General features: G+C 64.9%; 1 protein-coding gene across 5 annotated transcripts in view; it reads left to right on the top strand.

Annotated features, from left to right (window-relative positions):
• CELSR1 (cadherin EGF LAG seven-pass G-type receptor 1) overlaps positions 1-14,186 on the top strand; it is a 102,586-nt gene that overhangs the window by 61,740 nt on the left and 26,660 nt on the right. For all 5 annotated transcript variants that reach the window (XM_036237683.1, XM_036237682.1, XM_036237680.1 and 2 more), the window contains 8 exons: positions 1,603-1,760; positions 2,800-2,963; positions 3,440-3,565; positions 5,539-5,705; positions 10,534-10,719; positions 11,646-11,759; positions 12,637-12,811; positions 13,397-13,538. In XM_036237683.1, the coding sequence (XP_036093576.1) occupies positions 1,603-1,760; positions 2,800-2,963; positions 3,440-3,565; positions 5,539-5,705; positions 10,534-10,719; positions 11,646-11,759; positions 12,637-12,811; positions 13,397-13,538 (1,232 nt within the window). The remainder of the gene's footprint in view (positions 1-1,602; positions 1,761-2,799; positions 2,964-3,439; positions 3,566-5,538; positions 5,706-10,533; positions 10,720-11,645; positions 11,760-12,636; positions 12,812-13,396; positions 13,539-14,186) is intronic.

The following is a 14,186-nucleotide window of genomic DNA, read 5'->3' as shown; positions in this document are numbered from 1 at the left end:
GGGGATGGTCCTTCCCCCGGGCTCGCACCCGGCACTTGTCAGCCCGTAGCAGGCACACGTTTGCACTCTCCAAAGCGAGTGGCCGTCACCAAGCGAGAGAACAGATTCTTTCTCACGCTCGTCGGATCGTTGCTTAGCCGAAGGAGAAATCTTGGAGGACACAGCTTGGCAGACCTTGTGACCTCAGGAACAGAAGAGGTCACCCAGGAGCTGGGGGGGGGTATGGGCTCAGAGCTGCCCAAGCAAGGTTCGGGTCACCCAGGGGGGACGTAGGCTTGGAGCTGCCGAGCGGGGTCCACGGGGGACCCCCGTGTCTTCCGTGGGTGTCGCTCAGGGGCCCCGCAGTGCAGAGAACAGGTGTTCTCATCCTGCATCCTCATCTTGTCAGGGGAGCGGGCCCAGCGACGGGCCTCGTCCGGGTCGATGGTCAGCCACGGGGGAGCGGGAGGCCCAGCTGGGCTTGCCGCGTACGGCGGTACCAGCTGTGCATCACACGGCCCGAGGGTGCCGCCGGGGTGACGAGGCCCCTGGAGTCACATGACGTGCTGCCTGCCTGAACTGTTACCAGAAGCTTCATGTCCTGCCCTCCAGCCCAGTGTCCTCAAATGGATGGTCGCTTCTTTGTTCCTGTTTTAAAAAGGAATATTTCTTTGCACGGGATGAACTGTGGTTATGATTGCCCTGTTGAAAGGCGTCGAGGAGGATTTGATTAAATTATTTATGTGTTTGCAAGTACCTGCCTCCAAGGTTATAGTAAAGAAGCATAAAATTGCATCATGTTATAAACTCAAACTGACCCCGCCTATCGAGAGGAGGCACAGAGCCCGCCATTTTTGGGGTGCTGGGAAGGACAGCACCCAGGGTCCCGCCTCTTCTGGGGCTGAAGGACTGTGTTCCCTGCGGCGGGAGGGCCAGGAGCTGCTGTGCTGAGCATCGGGCGCCGATGATGAGGCCGGTGGTACTGCTCAGTGCCATCGGGGTTGACATAGGCTGCCTGTGGGACGCAGGCCTTGTCAGCCAGGGCGTGCAGGTGGGAGGTGAGTCCGGACGCTTGCCCCAGCCCAAGCCCGCCCTCTGGGCCTGCCACGTTTCTGGGACCCCGAGACTGGTTCACGGCGCATGGCTGGCATGTCTGCTGTTGTCTGGGTGGACGTGCTCGGTGTCCTCGGGGGGCAGGCCAGGGGACAGGTGCGGCATGCTCAGGGACAAGGTGGTGCTGCCCAGGGAGAGAGGGTTGGTCCTCGGATGCAAATGGGCGCCTCGTCCAGAAGGGAACTCGCTTCTTCCGGAAGTGAGAGTCCCTGATTCCAGAGGAAGTCTTGGAGCCAGCCCTGGGCAAGGAGATTGTGTGTGTGACCCACAAGGACAGCAGGGCTGGGGAGCTTGGGAGGAAGGGGGGCTTGGTCTAGGGCCACAAAGGGTGGTCAGCCTAGGGCCAGCAAAGGGTACAGAAGGCGCGTTCCGGGGCGAGGAAGGGCCCGAGCCCTGGGGTGGCGTGAGCACCATGCCTCCGGGGGCGGCACGGGGCCCAGTGAGTCTGCCGAGGGCGCTGGCGAGGGAGCATGCTGACCCCCCCCCACCCCCCCTGCTCTATTCCCACAGCCCAACATCGGCCGCCTGGGCCTGCCGCACGGGCCGTCCGGAGAGAAGGTGGCCGTGGTGACGCTGGACGACTGCGACACGGCCGTGGCCGTGCGCTTCGGCAGCCTCGTCGGGAACTACAGCTGTGCGGCTCAGGGCACTCAGAGCGGCTCCAAGAAGTGAGCACCCTGGGGCAGAGGCCCGCTGGCCACCCTGGCCGCCGCCGCGAAAGGGGTCACCCGCGACCGGCCCCCGACGCAGGGCGCCCGGGAGGCGGAGCCCTCCCCTTGGCGGGGGCACCTTCCGTCTGGCGCGTTGGAACCTTCTAGCATAGGCCCCTCAGATGCATCTGTGGAAGTAGCGGCCAGGCCAGCCCCAGGCTGCGATGGCCAGATCGCTGACCGGGACACAGTCCCCAGCTCTGTCTCTATGCCGTCGCCGGCTCTGCTCCCCCAAGCGCTGGGTCTGTGAGTCAGTGTTTGGTGAGTGACCCCCCGCTGTTGGATTGGGGTGGCCCTGGCACCCTGCAGACCCAGTGGTGACAGTGACATCGCGGCCATTCCCGTTTCTCTTCTCGTAACGTCAGCTTCAAAGCCAGGGCGAGGGTTCTCGTTGGACCCGCTCCCTTGTGTTTGGGGAACGGGTAATAAGCCTGTTGAAGACCGCAGCTGGGTGCACCTGACCTTTCCTGAGCATCTGCCGTGGGCTGGTGATAGCCACACGCCCATTTCCTCTGGTCCCCACACAGCTGTGATGGCCGTGGGGTCACATACGCTGTGCCCGGGGAGATCGGACCCCTCGGCCAAGGCTGTGTGGCTGCTCACACCGACCCAGGGTTCTAGTTTGCCGTGACCTCCCTTCAGGGTCGTTCGAGGCTGGAGGTCGGCGGTGCCACTGTTGGGCATCCTGTGTCGGCCTCGGTGCTGAGCGGGACTCGGGGGGCCGTCACCCAAAACGTCCAGAATGTCAGGATCTGACGCAAGCGTGAGGAAACCGAGGCACGGGGAGGCGGAAAGCCCGTGGTGGCGCCGGAAGTAGGCGCCGCCTGCATGCTCCGACTGCCAGCCACCCGCCACCCCGGCGCCCTGGGCCATTATTGACATTTGCGATGGCCAGCGTGCCTGGCAGCAGAGGCCGTGCGAGGCGGCGGCCACATGGGGGCCCCCGTGGTCACGCCTCGCCACGTGGCTGTCACGCATGTCGGCTTTGCCTCCCCAGGTCCCTGGATCTGACGGGCCCTCTGCTCCTGGGGGGTGTCCCCAACCTGCCGGAAGACTTCCCAGTGCACAGCCGGCAGTTCGTGGGCTGCATGCGCAACCTGTCCATCGACGGCAGGGACGTGGACATGGCCAGCTTCATCGCCAACAACGGCACCAGGGCAGGTTCGGCTCGCGCGCCCCACCCGGGCATCACGGGGCTGTGGTGGCCGCACGGGGGGTGTCCGCTTCCACGTCCGGGCAGTGACTTCCAGAACCCAGCCCTGTGTGCCCAGGAGGGCAGCCAGAGCTCGGGGTCCCGGACATGCTGCTCTCGAGGCTTGGGGTCTTGCAGGGTGGGGTGGCCGTGACCTGCTGGCATGGCCTGCCACCGACCCCGGGGACATCCCATCCCAGGGTCTTGAGCATGTCGCCAGGTGGCCCAGCCAGCTGGCGGGGTGGCCTAGAGGCTCGGTCTCCACGGCATCTCGAGTCTTAGGTTCTGACGGCTGCGGAGGGTCCGGGGCCCGCCCGTCCTCTGCCTGTCACTCACGGGGCTCAGCTTCCCGGAGCAGGGTCGGCGTCGGGGTGCAGGGACGCACCCCACGCCCCGACCTGCCCGTGCTTCCGCTCCGGGCGCAGACTGCGTGTCCTGTTCCCAGGCTGTGCCGCCCAGAGGGACTTCTGCGAGGGCACCTGGTGTCAGAACGGCGGCACCTGCGTCAGCAGGTGGAGCACGTACCTCTGCGAGTGCCCGCTCCGGTTCGGCGGGAAGAACTGCGAGCAGGGTGAGGGCCCGGCGCCTCGGCGTCCCGGGGCGCGGGTGTCTGGGGGCACTCGCACGGGCCAGCGGCCTCGGCAGCACGCGCGCCCCCGGGCGGGCCCCGGAGGGGAGCGGGTGGGCCTGGGCTGCGGCGAGACGGGGGGCACTGTGGTGGGTGAGCCGGAGCGGGGGCGGGGCGCGCGGACGGCCCATCCAGACGGTGCGGGAGGCGGCGCCTCGTCCTAGCTGGGTTCGCGCTGGGTCTGGAGCCCGTGAGGGTCAAGCAAGGTGGGGTGTGGCCGGGCCTCCTGGGGGCTGCAGCCTGCCCTCACGCTGCGGCCTGAAAGGACAGGTCCCGGATCCAGGGCCCCCAGTGGCCCCCTCGCTGTCCCAGAGGGGCCCTCCAGCCGGCTGCCTCCCCCCCGGGCCATGTCGTGGGCTTCAGAGGCAGAGCCTCAGCGTCCCCTGCCGCCTCTGTGACCAGCAGGCAGTTAGAGACACGCGGGTTTTAAACAGTCCATTTATTTTAAGCAACACAGTAATACGTTTCATGATTTTTAAAACCATGACGCTCTCCACATCTAAGGTAAACCGGAGGGCGGTTGAGGCCAGGGAAGTGAGGGTGTGCTCCCCAGGTCTGCCCAGTGGTCATGGCTCTGAGAAGGCCTGTCCTGGAGCTGACCCCAAACCCCCGGGGATAGGGCGGACACCGGTCCCCCTCCCAAGCACGAGCGCTGTCCCCAGGCCGGGCATGGCTGGTCTGACAGGCACCACCTCTCTGCGGAAGTCAGACAATCTTCACGTTAGCTGGGACCGGGGGTCTGTGAGTTTTGGGGGGACGGAGTCCACAGCTTTCTTCAGATTCTCAAAGGAGTCAAACCAGAAATGGGGGGGGGGCGCGTGACAGTTTGCGGGGGGAGCAGGCTTCATCCGCCAGGGCGGTGGACGGGGGTGGGGCAGGGGCAGGGGCGCCCGCCCAGCACCGCCCGCCTGCTCCGCCTGTGCCTTCTGCAGGGGAAGCGTGTGACAAGAGATTGTGTCACGTCCACAGCCGGGGACAGGTCACTCGCTCAGGGCCAGCACCTTTCAAAGACCAGTGGGTCTGTATTCGGGCAGCAGGTGGGCCAGGCTCCTTGGGGCCCTGTAAGCCGGGCAGGCCCAGCCCTGGCTGCCCGGCGTGTGCAGGAAGCTCAGGCCACAGGGAGGGGCTGCAGGCCATTCGGACACAGTGCCAGGTGACCCCCCACGCCCACGGTTCCTGTTGTGGAGGCTGCGAGTCGGGCCGGGGCGGTGCCGGGGCACACGGCTGCCAGGGTTCGGGGTCGTGAGAGCAGGAAACAGATGCCCGGTGCTCCCGAGGCGGTCGCCCCCGCAGCCCCCACCCAGCGCGCCCTGCACTGTTGGCCCGCTCTGGGAGAGCTCACCCGGGGACTCGGCACGCGGCGGTCCCGAGGCCGCCTGGCGTTTCTGAGTGTAGCAGGCCGGACGAGGCTGTGGGGCCTCACGTTGTCGTCTCGCTGGTTCCCCAAACCACGCGGGAGCCCTCGCTGGCCCGTGGCCCTGCCATCCCCACGTCCTCCCCGGGAGCCGGTCCCAGCTGATGGCCGGCGGGTCCGGCGGTGTGCAGTGTTCCCTGCAGGCTCCTCACCTGGCGGGCGTGGGGTGGGACAGGTAGGCGGGGCTCACCGGCCCGTCCCCGGCATCTCGTCCTCTGAGCGCAGGGGTCTTGAGCTGCCCGCGCGGCCTGTCGTCCCCTTGCCCTGAGAGCCGCCTGCCATGCCCTGGTCATGGGCAGCGTGTGTAGGAACCCCTGACCCTGGGCCCGACTCCCCAGAAAGGTGGCTCGTGTCCCGGGAGTGTGCCTGTGCGGGTGAGGTGCCGCCAGGTGGAAGTCGGAGAGGGGCCTTGGCCCGGGCAGGGCGGAGGCCGAGGACCGCGCCCCGCACCCCCCGGGAGCCCGTGCCCGCTGCCTTCAGCCGGCCCCGTGTCTGTCCACAGTCATGCCTCACCCCCAGCGCTTCAGCGGGGAGAGCGTCGTGTCCTGGAGCGACCTGGACATCACCATCTCCGTGCCCTGGTACCTGGGGCTCATGTTCCGCACCAGGAAGGCCGACGGCGTGCTGATGGACGCCACGGCGGGCATGTCGTCCAGGCTCCTCCTCCAGGTGAGTGAGAACCCGGCCCCGGCCCTGCAGGGCAGGTGCGGCTGAGCCACGCCACCCCGGAAGCGTGTGCGCCGAGGGAAGCTCGGCCCTCCACTCCCCGCACCGGCCCACCAGGGTCTCCGTGGGACAGGGAGGACTGTCCCTGCTTGGCCCAGTGGCTCGTAACAGGGAAAGGTGCAAGGGATGCCGTGTGCAGCCACGTGCCCCCAGGGGGCCCCTCGCCGGCGCCCTCCCCTCCTTCACGCCCGGGGACGGGGCACGTGCAGGATCGGCTGGGGTCCGCCGCGGTGAGTTCTAGGCAGCAGCTCCGGGCTCTGGGCGTTTGCGACCAGAGGGGCTTGTGAGCACCTTCAGGTGGCAATAACAGGTCCCCGCCAACTTTTTCCCAGGTGGCGGCACTCAGCCAGAAGTTCCCCAAAAATCTTCCTCAAAATCGAGCCAACTCACACGCAGGTTCTCCCGATCGCTTTGGCCTTAGTTTTTTTTAATTTAAAACATCCGATGAGCAGTAAGTAGAGTTCTGGAAACGTTCGCGAGGTCATGTTAATGTGTCGTGCTCTCTAGCGTCCCTTGTGTTACGGGTAGTGACCCCTCACCGTCCCGGCCCCACACACGTCTCGTCCGAGGACTGCGGAAGGCCCCTTTAATTCACGAGCCAGGCCCTGGTCTTCCGTGGCCGCCCTCTGCGTCCCCCCGGCTCGACCGGAGGCGAGATGGGGACTCGTCGCCCTCAGGGGCAGCCTGGGGTTTTGAGGTGTCTGAGAGCAGAGGCGATGTGGCTGTGCGGGCGGCCGGGGGAGCCCGGGGTGCGGGCGGCGGGCAGGGTGGCGGGGCGGTGGCCGGGGGAGCCCGGGATGCGGGCGGGGCGGCATGCGGGCGGCGGGCTTGGCCGGCCAGGCCCCGGCCCCAGCGCTCGTCCTGCTCGTCTCCAGGCGCTTTGCCTGCAGCGGCAGCAGACGGACCCTCCCCCTGTAAACCCACCGCCTCTGACCCCGGTCAGATCGGGGTCGCCCCAGGCGACTCCCCCTCCTGGAGAGTCCGGCGTAGGCCACTTCTCAGCCCTGATCCGCCGCCCTGACGAGTGGCCTGTGGGAGTCGTGCCCGGGCCGAGTGGGGGCTGCGTCCGAGCCGGGAGAATTCGTAACTGGCTGTTTTTCGCTGGCCCCCTTCCAGGCCTTCTGCCGCGTGTGTGCGGGCGTGCGTGTGCGTGAGCGTGCGTGTGCATGCGCGTGCGCACACGCATCTCCCTGCACCTGGGCACACCCTGCCCCGAGCAGCGCCGACCCCCTGCCCACAGGTCACGCACGGGTTATGCCCCCTCAGTGCTGGCCCGAGGCCGCTCCCTCCCTCTGTCTGGGGGGTACGTGGAGTGTCCCCCACACCCCCTCCCGTCCAGCCTCCTCGTCGCCTCAGGGCCGGGTGTCACTGAACACCCCGCTGTCGCCCAGGGCAGCCTGCTCCAGGGGCGACGTCTGCCACAGGGCAGGTTCCTGCCACGGCTGGCCCTGGTCCCCTGTGCCATGGCCCTCACGCCGCACTGAGCTGCGGCTCGCTGCTTTTCACTCCCTTGGGCCCGGGACTTCCTGTCGTGCCCGGCGTGGGGCAGGCCTCACTCCCAGCCGGGGCAGGCTGTGCTGGCGTCAGAGACAGTCAGAGGTTAGAGGGCCCTCAACGGAGCATCCACCCAAATCTCTCATTTTGGGAGGCGGGGAAACCGAGGCCTAGAGACTCTGAGCTCCGGGTCCCGCAGCATCCACAGCCCCTGCCTGTGGCCCCTGTGGACCGTCCACGTGGAGACGCTGTGTGGTGGGGGCCGAGGGAGGGGGAGGGGCCGTGCCCAGCACCTCCTGTCAGCTCCCTGTCAGGGCAGTTCAGGCAAGACGCGAGGGCGCCCAGCGGGCTGGCAGGTGTCAGACTTGTCAACAGATCGGTCGGGACAGGCCCAGGGAGGCTGCGGGCCCGGAGCCTGGACGGGCCGCCTTCTCTTCGCCCATCTGTTCCCTCGCCTGCGTCCCTGCACAAGGCCGCCTTCCAGCACAGACCCTCGGGTCATCCTGCAGGTGCAGCGTGAGTCCAGGGTGACGACCGCGGTCGTCGTTTTTCCCTTATTAACTTGTCATTTCGTAAATTTACCTGGCAGCCCCAGGATCTAGCTCTGGGCCCAAACTTGGCAAGCACGGCTCTGCCCGGGGGACGGCGCTTTTCTCGGCGGCTGTTTCACTGTTGGAACAAATAAAATTGGCTGCTTTCGATTCAGGTGACGAATCGGAGCTTGCACGTTGCGATTTGGCAGTCGGGTGTCTGCGGGAAAAAGTACGCTTTCAGTAGGAACAACCCTGAAAGCCACAAGCTCCCGTGTTGTTTGAGCAATTGTATTATGAGTAGCTAATCCAAAATTAAGTTTTTTTTTTATTTTGCTAGGGGCTGTGGCCAGCCCCTCCCTGTGGAAGGCTGGGTGGCAAGGGTGGTGGTTTTGGGGGGGATCCTCCAGACCCTAGGGGCGACCTAGAAGGCCACCCCAGGGCAGTTCCCGAAGGCTGGTCAGCCGGGCGCTGCAGGATTGTCCCGGCTGGTCTCCACGTGCCGAGGCGGGACTGTCCTTGGCCGCTGCAGCAGGCCAGACGAGCTGTGTAGTCACCCTGCAGCCCACGCATTTGGGTAATTGCTTCCAGGCGCCCTGGATCCGCCTGCATTGTCGAGTGGGATAACGTGGCCATTGTTGAATGTCTCTCCTAAACCCGGTGACAGACCCAAGGTGGCAGGCAGTTAGCGCATGGTCCTGAGGTTCACCCTGCAGGTCTCGCTTTTGTGTGGGAGACAGGTGTCACTTTTATTGTTGATCTGCTGGCTTCGGGTTTTGTCAGCCCGGACGGTGAAAGAGAATGGTGAGGGAAATTACTTGACTTCAGCATCTGTGGAACCAAGGAAAACAAAATATATAAGTTAAAAATTATCTTCTTCAGTTGACTATGTATCCATGGAGACGAAAAACCAAAATGTATCATTGGTCGCAGTATCTTTTTGACCAGTTAAGGATATTTTTTTGTTACCGTGGTATCTTCTTTGACTCACGGGGTATTGTAGTAAGTATGTTTTCGAATAGCAAACGGGTGGCATTTTCTAGTAAAGCATCGTGTTACCGTTTCCGGCGTAACCGCGGGTCAGGATGCACGGTCCGGGGTCTCGGACCTTCTCCGTGCGTTCGGGCCTGCCTCGCGGTGCAGCGCGTGGTCGGTTCGCGGCTGTCCCACGAACCTGCGCTCTGCTGGTGCATCTCGCCGTGGTCCTACGCGTCACGCGGGTGAAGCCTGTCGGTCGTTGCGTTCGAATGCTCTCTCCTCGGTCCGTTCGTTTGTCTGCTCGTTTTCTCCGTTGCTGAGAGAGGCGAGTGAAAAATCTCCGGCCTCGATCGTAGGCTTATCTGTTCTTTTAGTTCTGTCCAGTTTTGCTTTGTAGGTTTTGAGGCTACGTCATTAGGTGTTTATAGGTTTAGAATTGTTTTCTCTTCCTGAAAAATTGACTGTTACCATTGTGAGAATCCTCCTTACCTCTGGTAATTAATTTTGCCTTAACATCTACTTTGTCTCTTATTACTGCAGCTACACCAGCCTCGTTTGGGTTGGCGTCTACTCGATGTATCTTTTTCTATCCTTTTACTTTGAACATTTCTGTATCCTTATGTTTTAGGCGTGTCTCTTGTAAGCAATGCATTAGTAGTTTTTTTTTTTAAACTATTGATTGAAATCATCTTTAAACACAACTACCTTAGGTTAGTTACAGTTATTTTCTCATCTTTCTTACATGTATTTAAACGTGGTAGCTTGAATCTTATCTCACAAAATGTGACATTTACCGCCAAAAGCAGAGTCTAAAGGTCGGTCACCCAAATCTGTTTCTTGGGCAGCTCTGCGGCTCCCATCATTCTCAAGTCTGCATCTGACGATTCTGTTTTCTGGATTCCTGTGGCGTCGTTCCCACCGTTTCTTGGGTTTCAGGCACGTGTCCCGCGTCCTTGGGTACCTGGTGGTTTTCCATCGCGTGTCGGGCAGCGTCTTTCAAAGGGAGAGAGACTTCGAAACTTGAGCGGCGGTGCCTCCCTCCCTCGAGTTTACTGCGATGGGCTGTCCCGACCCGGGGCGGGCTGCGAATCCCGGCTCTTGCCCTCCCGGCCGGTCGAGGCTGGAAGGCATAGCTCAGCTTTCGGCCTCGGCCGTGTGCCCCAGAACCAGCCAGCGACCGTGGGCGAAGGCCACCGCCGGGCTCGTCCTGCCTTCTCCCCGGCGGTGGCTCTGTGACCCTGCGCTGCCTCGAGTCCCTCCGATGGCTCCGGACAGGCAGGCTGACGCTCGTCGCACTCCCCTTGTTTGCAGGAGGAGGTTGGTTCACACCGCCCAATCCTTCATGAGGGAGAAATAAGATCTTGGCTACATTTTAACACACGAACCTCTCGGGACAGTTACAAAGCTGATTTTTTCCGCACACGTATTTTAACCTGGTGGCCTGAGTCTTATAAAGTGTAACATTTACATCCGGAATAAGAGCCCCATAGTCACCTGAATCTGTGGTTGTCCCAATACTGAGGTCTAATGGGCATCATTCTACTTGATCTCTGTCAACATTTGACGCCTCTTACTATAGAGAAAGGCATGACATTTCGAAGAGTGTTACTGGCAGGAAATTAGACTTGGCCTCGTTTTTAAGTCCCTCCTCGACGCAGGGCTCTGTGGTGAGTCTGCGTGCGCGGCTTCGTTGTTTACGTGGCTGTGAAGTGCTTTCCGGCTCGTCATCGTCGCGTTGATCGGCAGGTGTGGTTCTCCCGGTTCTACAGATTCTGAACAACTACGTCCAGTTTGAGGTGTCCCACGGGCCCTCGGACGTGGCGTCCGTAAGGCTGTCCAGGTCACGCGTGACCGACGGGGAGTGGCACCATCTGTTGATAGAGCTGAAGAGCGCCAAGGAGGGCAAAGACATCAAGTACCTGGCGGTCATGACCTTGGACTATGGGATGGACCAGGTAGGTTGGTGCCTGTACCCTCTTTGGAACAGACCCCTCATGGGGTCCGTGGGAGAACAGAGTGGCCTTCCGTGCGCCAGGGCCCACCAGGGCCCTCGTGGACGGGGGACGCTCGTTCTGGGCACACCCCCCCGCCCCCCACATTCCGGTCTCACATCCGCCTCGTGCTGAGGTCGCTGGCGGCTGCGCTCGGTCCATCCGTGTGCCCCATCTTGGTGCCTCGGCACCTCCGCAGCGGGATCTTTAGCAAAGCCGTCCCGAGTGATGACTGTGCTCAGCCCTGTGTCCCTGGGGCACAAAGATAATGGCACGTGGCTCCTTGTCCTCAGAGAAGACGGTGCCTGCAGGGGACTGGGCCGTGGGGCCGCAGAGAGCCGTGCTCGGCCCAGACGGGCGGGTGGCGTCCCCGGCAGGGCGCGCTCAGAGTGCTCACCAGACCACACGACTTCCGCAGCGTGTGGCCGAGCGGTGAGGCCGTTTTACAGGATGCCCACGCACCTGGGGGTGATTCCTCGGCTCCCCTGGTGTCCAGGCTCACCCGACGCCTGGTTCTGAGAGTTAGCGGCTGCCGTGCCCCCTGGGTGCACCTTCCTGGGCCTGCGGGTCCGGCCGAGACGTCCTCAGACTCCCCCGGCAGAGGCGTCGTCCCCGTTGGCCACCATCCTCCTGGTTTACGCGGCTCTCTCGCACGGCGGCTCGTTGGTGGGGCCCGCTACGGAGGTGGGCGTGTTGCCCGCGTACCCCCCGACCATCTCCACTGGCTGGGACGTAGACCTGTGTGGCCCGACATGGTTCCCATGCCCCGCCTGTCACGCACAGACAGCCGTGTCCCCCTCCGGGCGCAGCCAGGCCCGCCCTCAGTGGAGAGGCCCAGGTGCGCTCGGGAAGGTGTTTCCAGAATGGTGGAGGTCGCTCCCCCCTCACAGGACACGGTGCAGATCGGGAACCAGCTTCCGGGGTTGAAGATGAGAAGTCTCGTGGTGGGCGGCGTGTCCGAGGACAAGGTCTCCGTGCGCCGCGGCTTCCGGGGCTGCATGCAGGTAGGGCAGAGCTCGGGGACCCTCGCCTCGCGGCTGGCCCGGGCCGCGCACCTGTGGCCACTGGTCCACCTGTTAGTTTTCAGTAAACGGGTGGTTTACGCAGGAGCTCAGCCGGCCTCGGCAGCCCTGTTCCCAGCTGGAGCCGCCCTCCCCCACGGCGCCTCGAGTGCTCCCCCTGCAGCCCGCCACCCTGTCACCGTCAGCCACCGGCAGCTCCGCCTTCATGGTGTGCCCAGAATGCAGCCCTTGCCGCTTACGCCCGCCCCACCCAGCCCACCCCCCACCTGAGCGGGTGTCACACCTGTCTCCTAGTCCAGGTGGCGTGGCAGCAGCTGAGCGAGCTGTTGGTGGGATGGCTCAGCCTCGGGCCCCCCACTGCGGCAATGACCCCACTCTGCTCCTTCCCCTCGCCGCCCCCAGCCGCCCACCTGGCCTGAGCCCCCCCCCCCAGGCCTCCTGCCCTGGCCCTCGCCAGTATGTCCTGGCCGTGACGCCTCACGCGGTGGCCGCGCTTCCCGGGTGCCCCCCCCCACGGCCCCCTCCCCTGTGAGCTGCCTCGCCCGGCATCATCCGCCATCATGCCTTCCACGACCCTCGTTCATTTAGCCTCGCAACACTCGCCGGGATCGCTCGAACGTGGAAGCGTTCCAGCTTCTTTCCCGGGGGCCGGCCCCCTGCCCGGAGTGCCGCCTGGTGGAGGCGGAAGTGACCTCGTTCCTGCCGCACCCCTCCCCCTCCTGCCCCACCAGTCCCAGCTTCGCGGACAAACGAGGTGTCGCTTTGGACACGGAACCAGACAGAGCTCGGGTTCCCTCACGCCCGGTCACACGTCGGGGCCCCTGCAGGCCCTGAGTCTGGCTGCCCTCTGTCGCCACAGGGAGTGAGGATGGGCGAGACGTCCACCAACATCGCCACGCTGAACATGGACGACGCCCTCAAGGTCAGGGTGAAGGACGGCTGTGACGTGGAAGACCCGTGCGCCTCCAGCCCCTGCCCTCAGCACAGCCGCTGCCTCGACGCCTGGGACAGCTACACCTGTGTCTGCGACAAAGGTGGGGCCACGGCTCCCGCACCCCCTTCCCTGAGGCTGTCGGTGGGGGTGGCCCCTGAAGTGTCGAAAACTCATCGAGCAAAGCTGAGTGGGGCGTCAGCTTCCCCACCAGCTCTCGTGGGTGCGGGGAGCCCTTGGCCTTGGGCCCCGTCTTCCCGAAGTGCACCCCGGCCGTTCCCTTTCTCGGTTGACGCCAGCGAGACCCCCGGGCTCCTTCCTCAGGAGGGCGGGAGGAATCACGCACGTTTTAAAAAGTTCACATTCAGAGTTCGCCCCTGCACGCCGAGCTGCCGCAGCCGTTCTCAGCTAGCACCTGTTACCCTCGTGTGCAGGGGCAGCCGGCGCCCTCTGCCCCGGGGCTCCCGACCTCACGGGGGGCCCTTGTCACTCCTTTCCAAGGCTGACCCGCCAAACGCCCGTTTCCCGTGGCTCCCAGGTGCCCCTGCCGCGCCCCTCTGCAGAGCAGCCCGGGGGACGGCGGCGGCCGCCGAGACGTCCCAGCGCAGGGGCCCCGACTCCGGGCTCCGGGGTGGGCGTGCGGGGCCAGCGGCGGGTCTGGCAGGGGGCCGTGCGCCTGTCCCCGCAGGGTACTTCGGGAGGCACTGCGTGGACGTCTGCCACCTGAACCCCTGCGAGCACGTCGCGGCCTGCGTGCGCAGCCCCAGCGCCCCGCGCGGCTACGTGTGCGAGTGCGGCCCCAGCCGCCAGGGGCAGTACTGCGAGAGCAGGTAGGCGGCCGCCCGCCCCCGCCGCGTCTCCCCGCCCCCCCCGCCGTCTCCCCGCCCCCCGCCGCGTCTCCCCGCCCCCCGCCGCGTCTCCCCGCCCCCGCGCAACCCAAAATCGCGTGCGCCGGCGGGGCCGAGGGCCGAGTCTTTTTCCAAAGTCGGCGTGAAATAAACGAGAATCAGTGGGGCGCCTCACGGGGACCCCGTCTGAGCGCGCTTCCGCTCCAGACGCACACGGCACGAGGCGTTCGCCGGAGCCCGCCGTGGCCAGGCGGGCGCGGGGGGCGGGGAGCCGGGCCTGACTGACAGCAGGGAACGGCGCGCTCTCGAGCGGCGTCCGGCGCGCGTGTGAGCGCTGGTGTCGGCGCCCAGGGCGCCCGGAGCCCGGAGTGTAGTCCTCGCAGGTAAATCCCGTCCGCGCGCACGGGGCTTCCTGGAGGTGAAGCGTTCCCGCTGGTGGCTCTTGGCCGGGGCCGGCCGTCCTGGTGCAGGCTCCGAATCTTCCTGTGTCATGTTTTCCTCTGTCATTCGGGGACCGGGGTGTGTGCTACAGCCCCACCTGTGAAGGGAGGCAGCCGTGCCCTGGGCTCGTGATCTCGCAGTGAGACAGGCACCTCGTGGCTGCTGGAGGGTGGCAGGGGGAGGGGGGGC

The sequence above is a fragment of the Rousettus aegyptiacus genome, unplaced genomic scaffold, assembly GCF_014176215.1.
Source record: "Rousettus aegyptiacus isolate mRouAeg1 unplaced genomic scaffold, mRouAeg1.p scaffold_m13_p_2, whole genome shotgun sequence".
NCBI lineage: Eukaryota > Metazoa > Chordata > Mammalia > Chiroptera > Pteropodidae > Rousettus > Rousettus aegyptiacus.
Note: the sequence above shows the minus strand (reverse complement) of the source record. Positions and strands in the feature narration are given on the sequence as shown.